Source organism: Carcharodon carcharias, chromosome 9 (assembly GCF_017639515.1).
Source record: "Carcharodon carcharias isolate sCarCar2 chromosome 9, sCarCar2.pri, whole genome shotgun sequence".
In the NCBI taxonomy this organism is placed as follows: Eukaryota; Metazoa; Chordata; class Chondrichthyes; order Lamniformes; family Lamnidae; genus Carcharodon; species Carcharodon carcharias.
Genome location: NC_054475.1, coordinates 71,916,960 through 71,941,725, shown reverse-complemented (window position 1 = coordinate 71,941,725; position 24,766 = coordinate 71,916,960). Strand labels below are relative to the sequence as shown.

Genomic DNA, 24,766 nt, shown 5'->3' with positions numbered 1-24,766 from the left:
GGACGTGGTGGGGACTGGGAGAGTGGGGGGGTGGGGTCCGGGAGAGTGGTGGGGGTGTCCAGGAGAGTGGTGGGTGGGTCTGGGTGCGTGGGCGGGGATCGGGAGAGGGGGGCGCGGGGACTGGGAGAGTCCGGGGGGGTGGGGTCTGGGAGAATGGGGAGTGGGGTGGGGTCTGGGAGAGTGGTGGGGGGGTCTGGTAGGGTGGGCAGGGACTGGGAGAGTGAAGGGGGTTGGGTTTCGGCAGCTGGGGCGGGGATCGGGAGAGTGGGGAGTCGGGAGTGGGGGTGGGTTCCTGAAGAGTGGGTGGGGACCAAGAGAATGGGGGGGAGTGGGGAAAGTGGGCGGGTAGCGGCAGAGTGGAGGGTGGTGGGGCCCGGTAAAGTGTGTGGGGACTGAGAGAGTGCGGAGGCGGTGGTGGGGTCCATGAGAGTGGCGACAGTGGGCGGGGACCAGGAGAGTGGGAGGGGGGGGTGCAGGGTGGGGTCCGGGAGTGTGGGCGGGGACTGGGAGAGTGGGGAGTGGGAGTGGGGTTGGGGTCCGGGAGTGTGGGTAGTGACCGGGAGAGTGGTGCATCTGGCGAGTGTGGCTGGGGTTGTGGCGGGGAGACCAGGAGAGTGGGCAGGGACCGGGAGTGTGGGGGGGTTGGCGTCCGGGAGAGTGGGGAATGGGGGTGGAGCTGGGACTGAGGTCCGGGAGAGTGGGGAATGGGGGTGGAGCTGGGACTGAGGTCCGGGAGAGTGGGTGGGGCAGGGAGTGTGGAGGGGGTGTGGGGTCCGGCAGAGTGGGCGGGGACAGGGAGAGTGGGGAGCAGGGGTGGGGTCCGGGATAGTGGGCGGGGACTGGGAGATTAGGGACTCGGGGTGGGGTACGGGAGAGTGGGCGGGGACCGGGAGACTGATGGTGGGGTCTGGGAGAGTGGGCGAGGACCGGGAGTGTGGGGGGGTTGGCGTCCGGGAGAGTGGGGTGTGGGGTTGGGGCAGGGAGTGTGGAGGGGGTTTGGGGTCGGGAGAGTGGCCGGGGACAGGGAGAGTGGGGAGCGGGGGTGGGGTCTGGGAGAGAGGCCGGGGTCCGGGAGAGTGAGGGTGGGGTCTGGGAGAGTGGGCGGGGACCGGGAGAGTGGGGATGGGGTCTGGGAGAGTGGGCGGGGACCAGGAGTGTTGGGGGGTTGGCGTCCGGGAGAGTGGGGAGTGGGGTTGGGGTCTGGGAGAGTGGCCGGGGACCGGGAGAGTGGGGAGCGGGTTTGGGGTCTGGGAGAGTGGGCGGGGACCGGGAGAGTGGTGAGTGGGGGTGGGGTCCGGGTCAGTGGAGAGTGGTGGTGGAGGTGGGTGTGGGGATGGCGGTGGGGTGTGGGAGAGTGGGGCATAGTGGGGACTGGGAGAGTTTGGGGAGGTGTGTTCCGGGAGAGTGGGGGTGGGGTCTGGGAGAGTGATTGGTCACCGGGAGACGGGGGGCGTGACCGGGTGAGTGGAGGTGGGGTGGGGTCCGGGAGAGTGGTGGGGGGGTCTGGAAGAGTGGGCGGGCCTGGGGGAGTGAAGGGGGTTGGGATCCAGAAGAGTGGGCGGGGACCGAAAGAGTGGAGGGGGGCTGGGGGCCAGGAGAGTGGGGAAAGTGGGCGGGGAGCGGGAGAGTGGAAGGCGGTGGGGCCCATTAGAGTGGGCGGGGACTGAGAGAGTGGGGCTGGGTGGGTTCCGGGAGAGTGGTTGTGAACCGGGAGGATGGGGGGGGTCTGGATGGGGCCTGGGAGAGTAGGCAGGGACCGGGAGAATGGACAGGGACCAGAAGAATGGGGAGTGGGAGTGGGGGTGGTGTCCGGGAGAGTGGCCGGTGACTGGGAGAATGGTGGGGCGTGGGGTCCGCGAGAGTGGGGAGTGTGGCTGGGGTTGTGGCGGGGAGACCATGAGAATGGGCGGGGTCCGGGAGAGTGGGGGGGTGTGGGGTCCGGGAGAGTGAGGAGTGGAAGTGGGTTCCGGGAGAGTGGGTGGGGTCCGGAAGAGTGGGCGGGCTCCGGGAGAGTGGGCCGGGGTCGGGGAGAATGGGGGAGGGGTCCGGGAGAGTTGGGGTGGGGTCTGAGAGAGTTGGGGCGGTGTCCGGGAGAGTGGACGGAGTCCTGGAGAGTGGGGGTGGAGTTGGTATCTCAGACAGTGGGCGCAGTCCGGGAGAGTGGGGGTGGGGTCCGGGAGAGTGGGCGGTACCCAGGAGAGTGGGGGTGCGGGTGGCGTCTGGGAGAATGGGCGGCACCCGGGAGAGTTGGGGTGGGGTCTGGGAGAGTGGGTGGCACCCGGGAGAGTGGGGGTGGGTTCCGGGAGAGTGGGGCTGGGGTCCTGGAGAGTGGGGGTGGGGTCCATGAGAGTGGGCGGTGTCCGGTAGATTTGGGGTGTTGTCCGTGAGATTGGGTGGTGTCCGGGGGAGCAGGGCTGATTCCCGGGAGCATGGGCAGAGTACGGGAGAGTGGGCGGGGTCCAGGAGAATGGGTGCGGGGTCCGGAATAGTGGGCGGGGTCCGAGAGAGTGGGGAGTGGGGGCTGGGGTCTGCGAGAGTGGGCGGTGTCCAAGAGAGTGGGGAGTGGGGGTTGGGTTCGCGAGAGTGGGTGGGGACCGGGTCAGTGGAGAGTGGGGGTGGGTGTGGGGATGAGGGTTGGGTCCGGGAGAGTGGGGGTGGAGTCTGGGAGAGTGGGTGGGCACTGGGAGAGGGGGGCAGGGACCGGGTGAGTGGGGGTGGGGTTCGGGAGAGTGGGGCGTGGTGGGGACTGGGACCATGAGAATGGGCGGGGACCAGGAGAGACGGGGTGGGGTCTGGGAGAGTGGGCAGCACCCAGTAGAGTGGGGGTGGGTTCCAGGAGATTGAGTGGTGTCCGGGGGAGTGAGGCTGATGCCCGGGAGCATGCGGTGTCCGGGAGTGGGTGTGGGGTCCGGAATAGTGTGCCGGGTCCGAGAGAGTGGGGAGTGGAGGTGGTGTCCGCGAGAGTGGGCAGGGACCGGGAGAGTAGTGAGTGGGAAGGGGTGGGGGTGGGGTCTGGGAGAGTGGGCAGTGTCTGATAGAGTTGGGGTGGGTTCCGGGAGATTGTGTGGTGTCCGGGGGAGCGGGGCTGATGCCCGGGAGCATGGGCGGAGTACGGGAGAGTCGGCGGGGTCCGGGAGAGTGGGTGTGGGATCCGGAATAGTGGGCGGGGTCCGAGAGAGTGGGGAGTGGGGAGTGGGGAGTGGGGGCTGGGGTCTGCGAGGGTGGGCGGGGTCCAAGAGAGTGGGGAGTGGGGGTTGCGTCCGCGAGAGTGGGCGGGGACCGGGTCAATGGAGAGTGGGGGTGGGTGTGGGGATGAGGGTTGTGTCCGGGAGAGTGCTGGTGGAGTCTGGGAGAGTGGGCAGGCACTGGGAGAGGGGGGCAGGGACCGGGTGAGTGGGGGTGGGGTTCGGAAGAGTGGAGCGTGGTGGGGACTGGGACCATGAGAATGGGCGGGGACCGGGAGAGTGGTGGGGTGTGGGGTTCGTGAGAGTGGGGAGAGGGTGTGGGGTCCGGGAGTGTGGGCGGGGACCGGGAGAGACGGGGTGGGGTCTGGGAGAGTGGGCAGCACCCAGTAGAGTGGGGGTGGGTTCCGGGAAATTGAGTGGTGTCCGGGGGAGTGGGGCTGATGCCTGGGAGCATGTGGTGTCCGGGAGAGTGGGTGTGGGATCTGGAATAGTGGGCCGGGTCCGAAAGAATGGGAAGTGGAGGTGAGGTCCACGAGAGTGGGCGGGGACTGAGAGAGTGGTGAGTGGGAGGGGGTGGGGGTGGGGTCCGGGTCAGTGGAGAGTGGGGGTGGGGGTGGGTGAGGGGATGGGGTGGGATCTGGGAAAGTGGGGCTTGGGACCAGGAGAGCGGGCAAGCACCGGGACAGGGGGGCGGGGACCGTGTGAGTGGAGGTGGGGTGGGGTCCGGGAGAGTGGTGGGGTCATCTGGGTGCGTGGGCAGGGACCGGGAGAGTAGGGAGAGGGGTTGGGGCCCGGGAGAGTGGGGAGTGGGGGTAGGTTTCAGGAGAGTGGGGAGTGGGGGTGGGTTCCGTGAGAGTGTGCAGTGTTCGTGAGAGTGGGCGGGGTCCAGGAGACTGGTAATGGGGTCCAGGAGAGTGGGGGCGGGGTCCGGGAGAGTGGGGGTGGGGTCAGGGAGGGAGGGGGCGGGGTCCGGGAGAGTGGGGGTGGGGTCCAGGAGAGTGGGCGAGGTCCACGAGAATGGGGGTAGGATCCGGGAGAGTGGGGGCAGGGTACGGGAGAGCGGAAGTGGGGTCTGGAAGAGTGGGGGTGGGGGTGGGGGTGGGATCCGGGAGTTTGGACGGAGTCCTGGAGAGTGGGTGTGGTCCGGGAGAGTGGGGGTGGGTTCCGGGAGAGTGGGGGGTGGGGTCTGGAAGAGTGGGCAGGGTCCGGTAGAGTGGGCAGGGTCCGGGAGATTCGGTGGGGTCTGGGAGAGTGGGGGTGGGGTCTGGAAGAGTGGGGGTGGGGTCTGGGAGTGTGGGCGGGGTCCTGGAAAGTGGAGTGCGGTCCGGGAGAGTGTGTGATGTCCGGGAGAGTGGGTGGGGTCCGGGAGAGTGGGGGTGGGGTCTAGGAGAGTGGGGAGTAGGGGTTGGGTCCAGGAGAGTGAGCGGGGACCAGGAGAGTGGGGGGAGGGTGGGGTCTGGGTGGTGTTGTGGTGGGGAAACCAGGAGAGTGGGCAGTGACCAGGAGAGGCGGGTTGGGGACCAAGAGAGTGGGGAGCGGGGTTGGTGGACGGGGTGTGGGGACCGGGAGAGTGGGTGGGGTCTGGGAGAGTGGGGGTGGGGTGGGGGAGAGAGGGTCTGGGGTGCGGGCGAGTGGGGGTGGGGTCCAGGAGAGTGGGGTCGGTGTCCGGGCGACTGGGCGGGGTCCGGGCGACTGGAGGTTGTGTCCGGTTGAGTGGGGGTGGGGTCCGGGAGAGTTGGCAGGGTCGGGGAGAGTGAGAGTGGGGGTGAGCTCCGGGAGAGTGGGCGGGGTCCGGGAGAGTGGGGGTGGGGTGCGGGAGAGTGGGGCTGGGGTGTGGGAGAGTGGGGGTGAGGTCCGGGAGAGTGGGTGGGGTCCGTCAGAGTGGGTGTGGGGTGCGGGAGAGTGGGGGTTTGGGTTGGGGTGGGGGTGGGGTCTGGGACAGTGGGGGCGTGGTCTGGGAGAGTAGGGGTGGGGTCCAGGAAAGTGGGCAGGGTCTGGGAGAGTGTGGGTGGGGTTCGGGAGAGTGACAGTGGGGGTGGGTCCGGGAGAGTGGGCGGGGTCCCAGAGAGTGGGCGGGAACTGGGTGAGTGGGCGGGGACCAGGAGAGTAGGCGGGGATTGGGAGAGTGGGTGCGGTTTACTCCTCACAAAGTGCAGTTTGTCCTCGGTGTGAAAATTTGGATGAAATCCTGCACACTAAAACGATGGTTGAGTTTGGATCTTTGTAATGTCTGATCTGAGTCTTCCTGACAAAGAAAGTTGGAATCCTTACCTGGAGTAGGTTGTATCGTGTTGAATCACAGAAATTCCTCACACCGATTTCACTGCCCGTGTACCAGCCATTGAAGGGCGAGGCTGGGAATTCCACACCTCCAATTTCAAGCAGCATGTTAGCAACTGCTGGGAGTGCGTACCATTTCAGATTGAGGTTTGAGATGGATTCATATCTGAAGAGAGAGATAATGAAGGTGAACCATTGGACAACAGGTAAGAGACTTGAAATCCAGCTACTCTGAGCTCACTTGAAGCCTCAGACACACCCACTACACAAGGCCAGTTTCAAGCCTGAACACATCAGACTTGAAGTACACCTGAACAGGAATGGTACCAGGATTCGAGGGCACCCAAATGATGTCTGTACCAGGCCATGTGTAAAGTGTATATTTATATACACACATGCTGCCTATACAGCTCAGGCCAACAGAAACTTAAGGCATCAAGTGTACCTATACTGTCAGAATCACATCTCCTACTTCAGGTCTTGATTAGACTGACAACCCTAAGCTTAGATGACAGCTAGTGCACACTGCTCTGTATTTTGGACCTGAATCATATCTCTCAGTCTCACCAACAACTCTGGGCCTACTCCAGCCCACAAGCCTGATTCCCATCTGCTCCAGATGAATCACTGTTCCAAGCAGCAAAGGCCCTGTTTACATAAGGCTCAGAGCAGCAGCAACTGAAGTAGGGCTTGACACTCGGTGATTCAAATGGGCAGTGCAACAAGAAATGCTCTCACTCCTGACTTACTGTGGGTGTCGTATGGGAACTTCCAGGATCAGTTCTGGTGGGATTTCAAAGAGCTCAGGGTCCTCACCATTTGCCTGTAACACTAAGGGCAACACTGTGAATCGACTCCACTCAGGCTTCCAACCCAGCTGCAGGCAAAGCTGGAGATAGAGCAGACAAGAGGGCAAAGTGAGACAAGCAGCAACGTTCTTGGCAATCAGAAAATAAAACAGCTCACCCAAGACCCTGCGTCATTTCCGAACTCAGTCAATCCCAGATCATACTTACCACAGGGACTTATCGTCGCTCCGTCTCCAGGCACTTGCTGCCCTAGGAATACATCCTATCCAGTGCCAGTTTGTTCAAACTGTTACAATCCAGTATTTATCATATCTTAATCAAAGACAGTTCACCCGCTTTTGGTTAAAGGTAAGTCATCGCTGAAAAACTTACATAATCTGGGAACTATTCTAGGCCCAATTCCCACCGATTCTAGAACTGCTCAAGACCGGCAGAAAGGAGATTGGGAGTGGAGAGAGGAAGATGGAAAAAGAAATATTGTTAGGGGATGCCATGACCTGGGGAACAGACAGGCATTTGTTCACACATGTAGCTGTAGTATAATGGGTTAACTCTAACTGTTTAATATGTTAATCAGATGCTATGTACATCGTCACAGGAAGTGATGCAACAGCACATGGTTTGCTCTCTCTTGTACAGCCTTGTGGAAGATGCAGCCACAGTAAGATGTGGTCAAATAAAGCTCATGTTTTATAGACTTTGACAGACTCATTAGATATTCTGTGTTAGTCAAATAATACTAAGAATATCATCACAGTCTTTGTGGTCACTGAGCATCTTCACAGCACTCTGAGGGGGAAGGGTGAACAGTCAGAGGTCTTGGTCTATATCGATACATAGGTAGAAAGAGGAATGAAGACCTCCAGGCAGAGTTTAGGGAGCTAGTAATGGTATATTCTTTGGGTTACTCCCAGTACCCCCACTAGTGAGTATAGATTTGGAGGATAGAACAGCTAAGTGTGTGGCTGGAAAGATGGTGCAGGATGTTTAGGTTCCTGGGACATTGGGACCAGTTCTGGGGTAGATAGGGCCTGGAAAGGCCAGAGCAGCTGCACCTAAACAGACGTGGAATCAATGTCCCCATGAGAACATTTGCTAGTGCTAATGGGGAGGATTTGGACTAAGTTAGGGGAGGCAGTGGCATAGTGGTATCATCACTGTACTAGCAATCCAGAGACCCAGGGTAATGCTTCAGGAATCCGGGTTGGAATCCCGCCACGGCAGATGGTGGAATTTGAATTTTTTAAAAATCGGGAAATTTTACATCAATTGTTGTAAAAACCCATCTGGTTTTATGGAAGGAAATCTGCTGTCCTTACCCAGTCTGGCCTATATGTGTATCAGACCCACATCAATGTGGTTGGCTCTTAAATGCCCTCTGAAATGGCTCAGCAAGCCACTCAGTTGTATCAAACCACTAAAACGTCTCAAAGGAATGGAACCGAACAGACCAGTCAGTATTGACTTAGGGACCAGAAATGACAACGTCAATCTCAGCCCTGTCGACCCTGCAAAGTCCCCCTCACTTACATCTGGGAGCTTATGCCAAAATTGGGAGAGCTGTCTCTCAGACGAGTCAACCAACAGCCTGAGATAGTCATCCTCATGAAATCATATCTGAAAGATAATGTCCCAGACTCCACCATCACCATCACCATCCCTGGGTATGTCCTGCCCCGGTGGTGGCTCAGTGGTATACAGCCAGGAGGGAGTTGCCCTGGGGGTGATCAACATCGACTTCGGACCCCATGAATCAGGTCAAATATGGGCATGGAAACCTCCTGCTGATTACCATGTACTGCCCTCCCTCAGCTGATGAATCAATGCTCCTCCATGTTGAACATCACTGGGGAAGCACTGAGAGTGGCAAGGGTGCAGAATATACTCTGGGTGGGGTGCTTCAATATCCATCACCAAGAGTGGCTCAGTAGCACTGACTGAGATGGCCAATTGCTAAATTACATAGCTGCTAGACTGGGTCTACGGCAGGTGGTGAGGGAACCAACAAGAGAGAAAAATATACTTGACCTGATCCTCACCAACCTGCCAGCTGCAGATACATCTGTCCACGACAGTATCGGTAGGAGTGACCACCACACAGTCCATGTGGAGATGAAGTCCAGCTTTCACCTTGAGGATACCCTCCATCACGTTGTGTGGCACTACCTCCTAAATGGGATAGATTTCAAACAGATCTAGCAACTCAAGACTGGGTATCCATGAGGCGCTGTGGGTGATCAGCAGAATTGTACTCAACCACAACCTGTAACCTCATGGCTCGGCATATCCCCCACTCTACCATTACCATCAAGCCAGGGGATCAACTCTGGCTCAATGAAGAGTGCAGGAGGGCATGCCAGGAGCAGCACCCAGGCATACCTAAAGATGAGGTGTCAACCTGGTGAAGCTATAACACAGAGGTACTTGTGTTCCAAACAGCATAATCAGCAAGCGATAGACAGGGCGAAGTGATCCCTCAACCAGCAGATCAGATCTAAGCTCTGCAGTCTTGCCACATCCAGTTGTGAATGGTGGTGGACAATTAAACAACTCATCGGAGGAGGAGGCTCCACAAATATCTCCATTCTCAGTGATGGGGGAGCCCAGCACATTAGTGCAAAAGATAAGGCTGAAAAATTTGCTACAATCTTCAGCCAGAAGTGCTGAGTGGATGATCCATCTCGACCTCCACATGAAATCAAGAAATGGCTGAAGGCACTGGATAACGCAAAGGCTATGGGCCCTGATAATATTCCAGCAATAAAGAACAAAGAACAAAGAAAAGTACAGCACAGGAACAGGCCCTTCGGCCTTCCAAGCCTGCGCAGATCATATTGTATGCAAAAATGAAACATTATGCACTTCCGGGGTCCGTATCCCTCTACTCCCATCCTATTCATGTATTTGTCAAGCTGCCTATTAAACACCACTATCGTACCTGCTTCCACCACCTCCTCTGGCAGCGAATTCCAGACACTCACTATCCTCTGCGTGAAAAACTTGCCCCGCACATCTCCTCTAAAGTTTTCTCCCCCTCACCTTAAATCTATGTCCCCTAGTAATTGACTCTTCCACCCAGGGAAAAAGCTTCTGACTATCTACTCTGTCCATGCCATTCGTAACTTTGTAAACTTCTATCAAGTCGCCCCTCAATCTTCGTCGCTGTAGTGAGAACAATCCGAGTTTCCCCAACCTCTCCTCATAGCTAATAACCTCCAGACTAGGCAGCATCCTGGTAAACTTCCTCTGCACCCTCTCCAACGTCTCCATATCCTTCTGGTAATGTGTCGACCAGAATTGCATGCAATATTCCATGTGTGGCCTAACCAAGGTTCTCTACAGCTGCAGCATGGCTTCCCATCTTTTATACTCAATACCCCTGCCGATGAAGGCAAGCATGCCATATGCCTTCCTGACTACCTTATCCACCTGCGTTGCCACTTTCAGTGACCTGTTAACCTGTACACCCAGATCCCTCTGCCCATCAATGCACTTAAGGGTTCTGCCATTTACTGTATAATTCCTACCTGTATTAGACCTTCCAAAATACATTACTTCGCATTTGTCCAGATTAAACTCCATCTGCCATTTCTCCGCCCAAGTCTCCAACCGACCTATATCCTGTCGTATCCTTTGACAATCCTCTTCACTATCAGCAACTCCTCCAACCTTAGTGTCGTCTGCAAACTTACTAATTAGCCCAGTTGCATTTTCCTCCAAACTATTTACGTATACTACAAACAGCAAAGATCCCAGCACTGATCCCTGCGGAACACTACTAGTCACAGGCCTCCATTCAGAAAAGGACCCTTCCACTGCTATCCTCTGTCTTCTATGACCAAGCTAATTCTATATCCATCTTGCCGGCTCACCTCTGATCCCATGTGACTTTGCCTTCTGTACCAGTCTGCCATGGGGGACCTTGTCAAAGGCCTTACTGAAAACCATGTAGATAACATCCACTGCCCTTCCATTGTCGATCATCTTTGTCACTTCCTCGAAAAACTCGTTCAAGTTAGTGAGACACGACCTCCCCTTCACAAAACCATGCTGCCTCTCACTAATATGTCCATTTGTTTCCAAATGGTAGTAAATCCTGTCACGAAGAATCTTCTCCAATAATTTCCCTATCACTGACGTAAGGCTCACTGGCCTGTAATTTCCTGGATTATCCCTGCCACCCTTCTTAAACAATGGAACAACATTGGCCATTCTCTAGTACTCTGGGACCTCACCCTTAGCCAGTAAGGAAACAAAGATTTCTGTCAAGTATAATAAAAGTATAAAAAGTATAAAAGTATAAAATAGTACTGAAGACTTGTGCCCCAGAACTTGCCGTGCCACTAGCCAAGCTGTTCCAGTACAGCTACAACACTGGCATCTACCCAGCTATGTGGAAAATTGCCCAGGTATGTCCTGTACACAAAAAGCAGGAGAAATCCAACCCAGCCAATTACCACCCCATCAGTCTACTCTCCATCATCTGTAAAGTAATGGAAGGGGTCATTGACAGTGCTATCAAGCAGCACTTGCTTAGCAATAACCTGCTTGCTGAAGCCCACTTTGAGTTCCACTAGGGCCACTCAGCTCCTGACCTCGTTACAGCCTTGGTTCAAACACAGATAAAAGAGCTGAACTCTCAAGGTGAGGCGAGAATGACTGCCCTTGAAATCAAGCTAGCATTTGACTGAGTGTGGCATCAAGGAGACCTAGTAATGCTGGGGTCAATGGGAATCAGGGGGAAAATTCCCAACTGGTTGGAGCCATACCTAGCACAAAGGATAGTTGTGGTTGTTGGAGGTCAGTCATCTCAGCTCCAGGCCATCACTGCAGGAGTTCCTCAGGGTAGGGTCCTTGGCCCAACCATCTTCAGCTGCTTCATCAATCACCTTCCTTCCATCATAAGGTCAGATGTGGGGGTGTTCGCTGATGATTGCACAATATTCAGCACCATTCGCGACTCCTCAGATACTGAAGCAGTCAATGTCCAAATGCAGCAAGACCTGGACAATATCTAGGCTTAGGCTGACAAGTGGCAAGTAACATTCACTCCACACAAGTGTCAGGCAATGACCACAAGAGAGAATCCAACTATTGCCCCTTGATATTCAATGCCATTACCATCGCTGAATCCTCCACTATCAACATCCTGGGGGTTACCATTGACCATAAACTGAACTGGACTAGCCATATAAATACTGTGGCTACAAGAGCAGGTCAGAGGCTAGGAATCGTGTGACGAGTAATTCACTTCCTGACTCCCCAAATCCTGTCCACTATCTACAAGGCAAAAGCCAGGAGTGTGATGGAATACTCCCTACTTGCCTGGATGAGTGCAGCTACCACATTATACCATAAGACATAGGAGCAGAAATTAGGCCATTCGGCCCATCAAGTCTGCTCCACCATTCAATCATGGCTGATAAGTTTCTCAACCCCATTCTCCTGCCTTCTCCCCATAGCCTTTGATCTCCTTACCAGTCAAGAACCCAACTATCTCAGTCTTAAATACACTCAATGACCTGGCCTCCACAGCCTTCTGTGGCAATGAATTCCATTGATTCACCAATTTCTGGCCAAAGAAGTTTCTCCTCATCTCTGTTCTAAAAGGTCTTCCCTTTATTCTGAGGCTGTGCCCTCGGATCCTAGTCTCTCCTACTAATGGAAACATCTTCCCCATGTCCACTCTATCCAGGCCTTTCAGTATTCTGTAAGTTTTAATCAGATCCCCCCTCATCCTTCTAAACTCCATCAAGTATCGACCCAGAGTCCTCAAATGTTCTTCATATGTTAAGCCTTTCATTCCTGGGATCATTCTCATGAACCTCCTCTGGACCCTCTCCAAGGCCAGCACATCCCTCCTGAGATACGGGGCCCAAAAGCCACAACACTCAATAAGCTTGACACAATTCAGGACAAAGTAGCCCACTTGATTGGCACCCCATCTACAAACATTCACTCCCCCCACCACAGTAACAGCAGTGTGTACCATCTACAAGATGCACTGCAGAAACTCACAAGGGCTCCTTAGACAGCATCCTCCAAGCTCACAACCACTCCTATCTAGAAGGACAAGGACAGCAGATAGATGGGAACACCACCAACTGGAAGTTCCTCTTCAAGCCACACACCATCCTGACTTGGAAATATATCGCCGTTCCATCACTGTCGCTGGATCAAAATTCTGGAACTCCCTCCCTAACAATACTGTGGGTATATCTACGCCACATGGACTGCAGCGGTTCAAGAAGGCAGCTCACCACCGCCTTCTCAAAGGTAATTAGGGATGGGCAATAAATGCTGTGCTAGCCAGCGAAGCCTACATCCCGTGAATGAATAAAAAAATGTTGAGACACTGGATGTGCTAATATTCATAAGGAGGATTGGATTGGTCGTCTGTACTTAAAGTTGAGAAGTCACCAGGACCGGATGGAATGTAGCAAAAGAAAGGGAAGACAGGGTAGAAATTGGAGAGGCAATGGCCATAATCTTCCTGTTCTCCTTAGAAGACTGGGAAATTGCAAATGTTACACCTTTGTTCAAGAATGGATGAAAGGAGATACATAGCACCCAGAGGGAAGGCAGTTTAACTTCAGTACTGATAATGATAGCTTAATGATAGTTCACTTTGTCCTGAACTGTCACCTGGAAAAATATGGATTAATTAAGGAAAGTCAGCATGGATTTGTTAAAGGCAAATATTGTTTGAGCAACTTGAATAAGTTTTTGGTGAAGTAACAGGGAGTGTTGAAATAGATATTGCAGTTGATGCGGTGACCGTGAACCACAAAAGGGCTCACTGCCACCTTCTCTAGGGCAATTAGGATGGGCAAAAAATTGCCAACATCCCACGAAAGAGAAAAAATGCAACGTAGCCAGCTCTCCAGCAAAGTGAAAGCCCATGGAATAAAAGAGAAAGTGGCAGCATGAATATAGGTAGTAGACAGGAAATGGACAGTGGTGGTGAATGGGTGTTTTCTCAAATTAGAGGATGATATACAGTTGAGATTCCCAGAGGTCAGAACTCGTACCATTGATTTTCTTCATCTATATTAATGACCTAGACTTGGGTGTACAGGGCAGGCACAATTTCAAAATTCACTGAAATGTTGTGATCTGTGAGGAGTTCAACGCAACTTCAAAAGGACATAGGCAGATTGGTAGAATGGGTGTCAGGTGAAATTTAATGCAGCGAGTGAAGAATGATATATTTAGGCATGAAGAGTGAGGAAAGGCAAAATTAAATAAAGGATACAAATCTAGGGGAAGGGCAGGGGCAGAGGAAGCTGCGCAAATCATTGAAGGTGTCAGGGCAGTTTGGAAAAGGAGTTAATAAAGCATTTGATCTTTGACTAAAGATGGGGGAATCACATTAGGTGAGTTAATCTTTGAGTAAAGATGTGGGAGTGACATTAGGTGAATTGATCTTTGAGTAAAGGTGTGGGAGTTTCATTAAGTGAGTTGATCTTTGAGTAAAGGTGGGGGATGACACTATGTGAGCTGATCTTTGAGTAAGGTGGTGGAGTAACATTAGGTGAGTTGATCTTTGAGTAAAGGTGCAGGAATGACACTAAGTGAGTTGTTCTTTTAGTAAAGGTGGGGAAGTGACATTAGGTGAGTTTGTCTTTGAGTAAAGGTGGGGGAGTGACACTAGGTGAGAAGTAGCATGGACAAGCTTATATGTACGTTGGGCTCTGCTATTATCTGCGTGTGAGTACACCTTTATGCACCATCCTGGCTTACATATGACAAAAGCTGACGCACTCAGTCGTCTCCCATTACCAGATACCAATGTACATGTTCCACTGCCACAAGAATTTGTGCTATTATTCAATTTATTGGCTTCTTCGCCTGTGTGTGTGAACCAAATTAGAAATTGGATGAACAGAGATCCAAAATTGTCGAAATTCAGAGACTTTGTTTCACAAGGATTGTCAACTTTGCCTGCAACTGAAGATCTGAGACCACTCCATACCCCCAAAACAGAATAATGTTGTTAAAATGGAATTTTGTTGTGGGGATCAAGAGTTGTCGTCCCATCACAAGGCAGAGAAACACTCTTGAAAGAGCTTCACAGTTAGGTCAGTTGATCTTTGGAGTAAAGGTAAGGGAGTGACGTTAGGTGATAATCTTTGGAGTAAAGGTGGGGGAGTGACATTAGGTGATGATCTTTGGAGTAAAGGTGGGGGAGAGACACTAGGTGAGATGATCTTGCCAAGAAGCAGCATAGACAAGTTTATGTCGATGCTGTAACCATTCTATGATTCTACGGTGTTTGCCTGATTCCCAGCTTCTCTGCAGGTAATGTGGTCTTGAAGTGCAGACCAGAAAACTGGAGCTCGTCATTGTTCCAAACCTATTTGAAGCACATTACAAAGCAGTGCATTTTGATTTTTGCAAGCTGGCATCACAGGAAATGAATTTTCACAAAGGCCAATACCTCAGTGAACTCAACAGTCGCACCATCTCCCAGGACTGTATCATCTGCCAGGGTGAACCCCGCATACTGAATAAATTGACTATTCCACACCCGAAAGTCCTTCTTCCCATCTGACCTCTGAGGGAAGATTGTGATGGCAGATCTACAAGAGAGAGAATTAAATGTAGGAAACACTAAAAACAGCAGAAAGAGCATGGAGGGAACTCTATATTCCTTCTGACCATTCGATACTGACACTGGGTATGAAGTGGGGTTATACAGTCAGGGTAATGTAGAAAGGGGTCTGTATTGTAACTGTCCTGGAAGTATGCAATCCTGACATTAAGTATAAAGTAGGTTTACGCTATCAGGGTAACATAGATGGAGCTCTGTATTGTAACTGTCCTAGGAGTGCTTGATGTTGACACTGGTTATAGAGTGGGGTTAGACTGTCAGGGTATAGTAGAGGGAAGAGCTCCCTCCACATTACCCAGAACGTATTGTAACTGTCCTGGGAGTATGCAATAGTGGCACTGGGTATCAAGTGGGGTTATATTGTCAGGGTATTTTAGAGGGAGCTCTGTATTGTTATTGTCCTGGGAGCATATGATACTGACAGTGGGTAAAAAGCAGGGCTACACTGTCATGGTATTGTAGAGGGAGCTCTGTATTGTAGCTGTCCTGGCTGTATGCAGTACTAGCACTGTGTATAAAGTGGGATTACACCATCAGGGTATTGTAGAGGGAGCTCTGTATTGTTATTGTCCTGCGAGTGCTTGATGCTGACACAGGGTATAAACTGGGGTTATACTGTAAGGGTAAATTATGGGGGAACTCAGTATTGTAACTGTCCTGGGAGTATACGATACTGACACTGTGTATAAAGTGGGGTTACACTGCCAGGGTAATGTAGAGGGAGCTCTGTGCTGTACCCGGCCTGGAGAGCTTGATGCTGGCACTGGGTATTAATTGTGGGGAACTCCCTTGTTACCTGATATTTCCCTTGTTAGTTGAATACTTGATGTGATTGCAGATGTAGGTGAACATTTCTTCCACCGTTTTGCAGTCCCGAGCATCAAACAACTGTCGGAACAGAAATGAGAGAAATCCACGGTAATCTAGCAAATAAATAAATCAAAGTGAAGGATAAATGGTGAGGGAGGAGAGAGGAGAGGGGGAGAGGAAGAGCTCATGAGAGGGAGAGGGGGGAGGCTGTGAGTGAGAAGGGTTGGCAGGGAGAGAGAGACAGACAGAGGAAGGCAAAGCAAGAGAGAAAGAGAGGGGTTGAGATCAGAGGAGAGAGAGAGAGAGGCAGAATGTGTGGCAGTGAGAGAGGCAAAGAGGAAGGCAAAGAGAGAGAGAGGAAGGCAAAGAAGCAGAAGGAGAGATTTGAAGAGATAGGTAGAGACATGGTGGCAAAGCGTACATCAAGAGAAAGGGAGGGTGAGGCAGAGAGAAAGAAGGCAGAGTGAGTGGAAGTAGTGATCATAATACAATTGAATTCCACATTTAAGTTTGAAAACCACATACAGCAATCACAAACAACGATCTTTAATTAAATAATTACATTGGTATGAGGGGAGGACCGGCTCAGGTTGGATAAATGGAGTAAAAGGTATGGGGGTAAATAAACAGTGGGAAACATTTAAAGAAATAATTCAAAATGTTCAACAAAAATACATTGCCTGAAAAACAAAAACTCAATGGGTAATATCCATCTGTGGCTTCCGAAACAGTTTAAGGATGGTATTCGAGAAAAGAAGAGGTTTTAATTTGCAAAGAAAAGTAGGCGGTCTGATGATTGGGCCTGTTTTTGAAACCAGCAAAGGACTGCCAAAAGGTTGATAAAAAGGGAAAATTCAGCGCGTGAGAGAAAATCTGCCCAAAATATAAGAACAGATTGTAAAAGCTTTTACAAGTATATATTTGTTTTTAATCTTTCAGGCGATGTGGACATCACTGGAAAGGCCATTTATTGCCTATCCCTAATTGCCCCTTCAGAAGGTGGAGGTGAGCTGCCGCCTTGAACCGCTGCAGTCCATGTAGTGTAGGTACACCCACAGTGCTGTTAGGGAGGGAATTCCAGGATTTTGACCCAGTGACGGTGAAGGAACGGTGATATATTTCCAAGTCAGGATGGTGACTGGTTTGGAGGGGAACATCCAAGTGGTGGTGTTCCCATCTATCTGCTGCCCTTGTCCTTCTAGAAGGCAGTAGTCGGGGGTTTGGAAGGTGCTGTGAAAGGAGCCTTGGTTAGTTGCTGCAGTGTATTTGGTATGTAGTGCTGCTGGTGGAGAGATACAGGAAAGTCCATTAAAGAGAGACAGAGAGAAGGAGAGACAGAGTGGCAGAGAGACAGAGAGAGAGAGAAAGAGAGAGGGAGAGAAAGAGAGATAAAGAGGCAGAGAAACAAAGAGAGACAGAGAAATGGAGGCAGAGGTAGAGAGGCAGAGAAACAGGGAAGCAGAGAGAGAGAGAGACAGAGAGGGGTGAGAGACAGACAGAGAGAGTGACAGACAGAGAGGCAGAGAGAGAGAAAGACAGAGAGGTAGGGAGACACAGAGAGGCAGAGATACAGGTATAGAGAGACAGACTGATATTGAGAGACAGAGAGGAATACAAAAACAGAGAGACAGAGAGAGAGAGATAGAGAGAGATATAGAGGGAGAGACAGAGAGAGACAGAGAGAGAGGGAGAGATACAGGGACAGAGAGAAAGCGACAGAGGTACAGAATCAGAGAGAGAGACCTAGAGTGAGAGGCAGAGAAAGAGACCTAGAGCGAGAGAGAGAGAGAGAGATAAAAACAGAGAGGCAGAGAGAGAGAGATGGGGGGAAGCAGCAAGACAGAGTATGAGAGAGACAAACAGGCAGACAGAGAGACAGAGAGAGAGCCACAGGGACCGAGGACAGAGAGAGAGAGACCAAGAGAAAGATAGGCAGAGAGTGAGAGGCATGGAAGCAGACAGTCAGAGAGAGAGACATAGAGACAAATGGAGAGAGACAGAGGGACTGAGAGTGAGAGAGACAGACGGAGAGAGAGACAGGGAGACAGACCATGAGGCAGAGAGAGACAGAGAGGCAGAGAGACAGAAACAGGGAGAGAGTAACAAAGAAACAGACATGCAGAGAGACATTGAGAGAGAGACAGAGAGAGACAGAGAGAAGCAGGAAGGCCGAGAGAGAGAGAGTCAGAGAGAGTAAGACCAAGAGACAGAGAGACAGAGAGTGACAGCAAGGCCGAGAAACAGAGATACAGATACAGAGAGAGAGTCTGATAGGGAGAGACAGAGAGAGATACAGAGACAGAGAGAGACAAAAAGAGAGAGAGACAGAGAGAGGGAGAGACAGAGAGAGGGAGAGACAGAGAGAGGGAGAGGCAGAGAGAGATACACATAGAGAGGTAGAGATACAGGAGAGTCCGTTAGTGAGAGACAGAGAGACAGAGAGGGAGAGACAGAGTGGCAGAGAGACAGAGAGAGAGAGGGAGAGAAAGAAACAAAGAGAGACAGAGAAACAGAGAGAGAGAGAGACAGAGGCAGAGAAACAGGGAAGCAGAGAGAGAAAGACAGAGAGGCAGGGAGACACAGAGAGGCAGAGATACAGGTATAGAGAGATAGACCGATATTGAGAGACAGAGAGAGGGGAATACAAAAACAGAAAGAGAGACAGGGAGAGAGATATAGAGGGAGAGACAGAGAGAGAGACAGAGAGAGAGGCAGGAAGAAACAGAGAAAGATAGAGAGAGAGGCAGAGAGAAAGACAGAGACAGAGAGCGAGGCAGAGAGACAAAAACAGAACGATGGAGGCAGAGAGAGAGAGAGAGACAGACAGAGAGACTGAGATAGAAATAGAGAGGGAGAGATACAGGGACAGAGAGAGAGAGAGACAGAGGTACAGAATCAGAGAGAGAGACCTAGAGTGAGAGGCAGAGAAAGACACCTAGAGTGAGAAAGAGAGAGGCAGAGAGAGAGACAGAGAAAGAGCCAGAGGGACCGAGGACAGAGAGAGAGAGAGAGACCGAGAGAAAGATATGCAGAGAATGAGAGGCATGGAGGGAGACAGAGAGAGGGAGACATAGAGACAAATGGAGAGGGACAGAGGGACTGAGAGTGAGAGAGACAGAGGGATAAAGAAACAGAGACAGATTGAAAGAGAAAGTGAGAGAGTGAGACAGGCAAAAAGAAAGAGATGGAGGGGCAGAGAGGCAGTGAGAGACAGGGAGACAGACAGTGACAGAGAGAGACAGAGGCAGAAAGAGAGAAATGGAGAAGCAGAGAGGTAGAGAGAGACAGGGAGACAGACAGAGAGAGACAGACAAAGTGCGATCGTGGCAGGGAGACAGAGAGAGAGGCAGGGAGACAGAGACATAGAGAGGGAGAGAGAGAGAAAGTCAGGAGAAAGAGAGAGAGAAAGAGTAAAACAGAGAGAGGGACAGAGAGAGAGAGGCAGAGGGACAGAGTCAGAATTACAGAGAGAGGCAGGGAGACAGAGAGACATGGAGACAGACCATGAGGCAGAGAGAGAGACAGAGAGACAGATGCCGTGAGACAGAGAGGCAGAGAGGGAGGGACAGAGAGAGAGAAACAGAGAGAGAGACACAGAGGTAGAGGGACAGAGAGAGAGAGAGAGAGAGAGAGAAAGAGAGGCAGAGACACAGAGACAGAGAATGTGGGATGGAGAAAGCTATGAGAGAAGCCGTGCACTGTGCTGTCCAGATCTTGACGTGTCGTATAACCCACATTAAACCATAAATCACCATCCTGAGGATATTGCCATAATTTAACTGAAAGCTTCATAAAGTTCCCCTGACTTCGTCTCGCCAAACGGCTGGACTGATACAGTGGCAGTCGCTGACCACATGATCATCGTTCTGGAAGTTTCTGAGCACTTTAAACATGGACTAGTGCTAACATATCAAACCCCTCAAATATAACACTCTCTGCATTCTATAATCATTCCAGCCAAGCCAACACAAAGGATAGTAGACGCGATGACTGCACCAGCCAGCTATGGACGAAGGCCAAGCTATTTGTGACTCCTCACCTCCAATGCTGTGCTAATGGTTCTACAGTTACCTGCTCAAAACCAATGGGTTTTAACAACTTAGCTGGATAGCTCAACCTGAAAACATCCATCATATGACCGAGACTGCACCTCTTTGAATTGCTTTAATTATACAGCTTTTGAATTCTGTCTTCAGTCTGCTGTTTAACAACTGACCGGCAGGCCATACAGAAGCAAGCTCCAGCCAGGATGGACAACCAGGTCCCATCTAACCTAACTCCGTTGGGAAGATTTTGTATTATTGCCTACAGGACTGGTTCAATCTCTGCACGCCTACTTCATCTTAGGTCATCAACACCCCGGAAAAGTAATTCTTACACCATAGTCTTCAGCCAGCCAACCTGTGAACGAATTCCTCATGGGACTTTGATTCTGGACTCTAGACTCACGTGAAACCATAACTCTTATTTTTATTGTGGTCTCTGCCCTGAACCCCTTTCTTCCCTTATCCCTCTTTCTTTGATTAAGTGCAAAAAGGGGCAAAGGTTGTGAAACACCTTTCCTGTGTGTGTGTAAAATAACCAACCATCTTATTTTACCCTATCTCGAGTTTATTGTGGGGTTATTAAGAGAGGATTGGATCACTCCAAAACTGAAGGGTTTATACATATAAAGAGAGAAATCAAAAATCAAAAACCACGTTTCCGTTTATGGATAGGTAATGAGCAGAGAGACCAGGTCTGTTTAAATTAAAACCCCTCCTGCCCGTAACACTGGAGTTCCAGGAGTGCAAGACACCCCGAATCCTTACAGTTCCTTTTATAACAATTGATGATAGTTTCACGGAACCATTACTGAGACTAGCTATCAATGCATTTCCACTACACCAGTGTCTCCCCCTAGAATTTATAAGAAGTGCATATAAAGTAAATGTTGGTCTTAAAAGCAAAGACAGCAGAAATGATCGTGGGGAATAAGGAAATTGCAGAGACTTTGGACAAATATTTTGTGTCTGTTTTCATTGTGGAAGATGCAATTTACATACCAGAACATATGGTAATCTAAGGGCTAATAAGAATGAGGAAATTTAGGTAATATCAGCAGGAAAAAAGTACTGGAAAAGTGCAAGGGACTAAAACCTGACCAATTGCCAGGACCTGATGGTCTGGACCCTCGGGTTCTAAAAGGGAAATCTGCAGAGATAGTGGAGCCATTGACAATGATTCTCCAAAGTTACCTTGATCCTGGAACAGTCCCAGCAGATTGGAAGTTATTTCCAATATAACTTGTACTTTGTAGAATGTAACTCCTCTATTCAAGGAGGCAGAGAGAGAAGGAGAGAAAGGAGGAAACCATAGGAGAGTTAGCCTGACATCAGTCATCGGGAAAGTGCTAGAATCTATTATTAAGGAAGTCTTAACAATGCACTTAGAAAATCATAGCATGATCAGAAAAGTGAAAAGGGAAATCCAGTTTTTACAAATTTATTAGAGCTTTTAGGGGATGTAATTGATAGGGTAGATAAAGGGGAACCAGTAGATATAATAAACCTGGATTTCCACAAGGCATTCAATAAGGTGTCACATGAAAGGTTAGTAACAAACTAAGGCTCATGGAGTTGGGTGTTAAATATCAACATGGTTAGAGGATTAGTTTATGAACAGGAAGCAAAGAGTGGGCACAAATAGGGCATTTTTCAAGCTGGCAGGCTTTGAATAGTGGAGAGCCACAAGCGTCAGTGCTGGGCCTCAGCTATTTACAATCTATACCAATGACTTAGGCAAAGAGACAGAGATTAATGTATTTAAATTTGCTGATGATACAAAGGTAAGTGAGATTATGAACTTTGAAGAGGACACAAAGAGGCTGCAAAGAGATATAGACAGATTAAGTGAGTGGGCAACATGCTGGCAGATGGACTATAATGTGGGTAAGTGTGACATTATTTAATTTGGTCGTAAGAACAGAAAAGCAGAATATTTGTTAAAAGGTGCGAAACTTATATGTGTTGATTGAAGTTCAAAGAGACATGGGTGCACTCGTACAGTAACAGAAGAAGTTAGCATACAAGTACAGCAAGCAATTAGGTGAGGTGAGAGTGACTGCCCTTGACATCAAGGCCGCATTTGACTGAGTGTAGCATCAAGGAGCTCTAGCAAAACTGGAGTGATTCCATGGGGGAAAGCTCTCTGCTAGTTGGAATCATACCAGGCAGAAAGGAAGATAGTTGTAGTTATTGGAGGTCAGTCATCTCAGCTCCAGGATAATCACTGCAGGAGTTCCTCAGGGTAGTGTCCTCGGCTCAACCATCTTCAGCTGCTTCATCAAGGACCTTCCTTCCATCATAAGGTCAGAAGTGGGGATGTTCACTGATGATTGCACAATGATCAGCACCATTCGCAACTCCTCAGATATTGAAGCAGTCTATGTCCAAATGCAGCAAGACTGGGGCAATATCCAGGCTTGGGCTGACAAGTGGCAAGTAACATTCGTGCCACACAAGTGCCAGGCAATGACCATCTCCAACAAGAGAGAATCTAACCATCGCCGCTTGACATTCAATGGCATTACCATCACTGAATCCTCCACTATCAACATGCTGAACTGGACTAGCCATATAAATACTGTGGCTACAAGAGCAGGTCAGAGGTTAGGAATGCTGTGACAAGTAACTCACCTGCTCACTCCCCAAATCCTGTCCACCATCTACAAGGTACAAGTCAGAAGTGCGATGGAATATTCTCCAATTCCCAGGATGAGCGCAGCTCCTAAAACACTCAAGAAGCTTGACACCATCCAGGACAAAGCAGCCCACTTGATTGGCACCCCATCCATAAACATTCACTACCTCCACCACCGACGCACAGTAGCAGCAGTGTGTATCATCTACAAGATGCACTGCAGAAACTCACCAAGGCTCCTTAGATAGCATCTTCCAAACCCACGACCACCACCATCCAGAAGAACAAGGGCAACAGATATTTGGGAGCACCACCAGCTGGAAGTTCCCCTCCAAGCCACTCACCATCCTGACTTGGAAATATATCGCCATTACTTCACTGTCGCTGGGCCAAAATCCTGGAACTCCCTCCCTAACAGCACTGTGGATGTAGCTACACCACATGGATTGCAGCAGCACAAGAAGGCAGCTCGCCACCACCTTCTCATGGGCAGTTAGGGATGGGCAATAAATGCTGGACTAGATAGCAACACCCACATCCCATGAATGAATAAAAGAAAAAAATGTAGCATTCAGGTGATATCTCTGTAAACAAAGTAACATTCGTTGCATGTGTTTTGGAGCAGATAGTAGTGGTTGGAGGAAATGCTTTGAAGCAGCTTGTGGTCCAGACTCAACTGTCACGTTGTCTCGCCCAAGTTGATATTGATGAAACTGCTCACAAACAAAAACAGTAGCCATGCACTCTTTCTCGATCTGAGTGTGGCGTCATTCTGTTTGCGTTAATGCCCAAGTGGTAAATGTGACTGGTTGCCCTTGCTGCATTCAGGCTGCTCCCAGACCTGACGTCACACTGCAAGGTAATGTCATCATTGGCATGGTTGTACTTCAACACTGGCTTACTCATCACTGGTTGTTTAATTTTAGCATACGCTGCTTCTTGTTCTGTTCCCCAATCCCACTGCATAGCCTTGGCAGTGAGCTTGCATAATGGTTCACACTCTGGCGACAAATTAGACAAACATTTTGCTAAATAGTTGATGAATGCAACAAATTGCCGCACTGCTTTCACATCTGTTGGTTGATGTATCACTGCTGTAGCTCTCACCTTGTCAGGATCTAGGCGAAGACCTTTTGCTGTCAATATATGACCTATGTACTGGACTTCAGGCTTCTTCAATTACAATTTTTTCTTCAGGTTCATCTGGCGAGTCCCATCTAGCAGTCCTATTAAATTCTGATCATGGTCAGCTACGGCTTCCTCCATTGTCTCCATATCCATAGACTAGTAGATCATCCACTATGGCTTCCACTCCAGGAAGATCACTGACTATCTCATGCTGTCTGCATTGATACTCTTCTGGAGCCATGGAAATGCCAAACGGCAGGCACAGCCATCTGTACCTCCCGAACCGTGTCCAGAGTATAGTTAGAAAGCTGCTGTTTCCGTCCAGCTTCACTTGCCGGGAACCATCTTTTGCATCTAGGGCAGTGAATATCTTTACCTTGGCAAGTTTGTGGCAAAATTCCTTCAATGGTTGGCATGGGGTAGTGAGACCTCTTCAGCGTTTTATTCAGAGCCTTTGGGTCTAAGCATACCCTGAGCTTTCCGAGTTGTTTCCACTGCAACCATGCTGCTAATCCAGTCTGTAGGACTTGTCACTTTCTTGATTACTCCCTTCTTTTCCAGCTGTTCTATCTTGTTTTTTAGGCTGAACTTGAGGGCAGCTGGAACTCTTCTCGGCAGATGCTGAATCGGTCTTACATTCTCATCTGTTTTGAGATGATATTCACCAGGAAGACATCCAAACCCTGTAAACACATCTTTGTAGCCCTCTAGGATCTGTTCAGCAGTCAGGGGCCTTGTGTGCTATGATACGATGTAAATCTCTGTTGGTACATTTAGGGTTACCAGTCCAAGCTTTAGATTTGCTGTAGCTGATATGACTGGCAAACACTTACTGTTTATGATCTGGAACTCTAGATCTTCATTCTTGCCTTTGCACTGGGCTCTCAGACTAATTTGCCCTCTCGGTTTGACTATCGTGCCATCATATAGCCTCAGCCTTACTTTTGGTGGCTTTGCTTTTGGATCTCCATGTTGAGCCACTTGGTACAGATCCATGAAGATCATGATGTTGCATTATGCACCAGTGTCGATCTGACATTTCCTGTTCACTTGATGTTTTCCTTCTGCTGTCATCATTCTAATAGTCACAAACCATTTATCATCTATAGACTTGATGCTATATAGTGATTCGTTAGACTCTGGCTGATATCCCTCCAAAGGCAATCTGTATCAGTTTCCTTTGCTTCTTTCTAGCCAAACACTTGTGTGCAAAATGATTCAGCTGCTTGCAGTTAAAACTCAGCTGACAACATATAGTA

At 50.4% G+C, this 24,766-nt stretch overlaps 1 protein-coding gene across 2 annotated transcripts in view; it reads right to left on the bottom strand.

Moving 5' to 3' along the window:
• The window catches only part of LOC121282070 (nitric oxide synthase, brain-like), a 399,809-nt gene that overhangs the window by 276,550 nt on the left and 98,493 nt on the right, over window positions 1-24,766 (bottom strand). For both annotated transcript variants that reach the window (XM_041195486.1, XM_041195485.1), the window contains exons 5-8: window positions 15,685-15,776; window positions 14,715-14,856; window positions 6,215-6,354; window positions 5,457-5,631 (exon numbers count right to left, since the gene is read on the bottom strand). In XM_041195486.1, coding sequence (XP_041051420.1) covers window positions 5,457-5,631; window positions 6,215-6,354; window positions 14,715-14,856; window positions 15,685-15,776 — 549 coding nt within the window. The remainder of the gene's footprint in view (window positions 1-5,456; window positions 5,632-6,214; window positions 6,355-14,714; window positions 14,857-15,684; window positions 15,777-24,766) is intronic.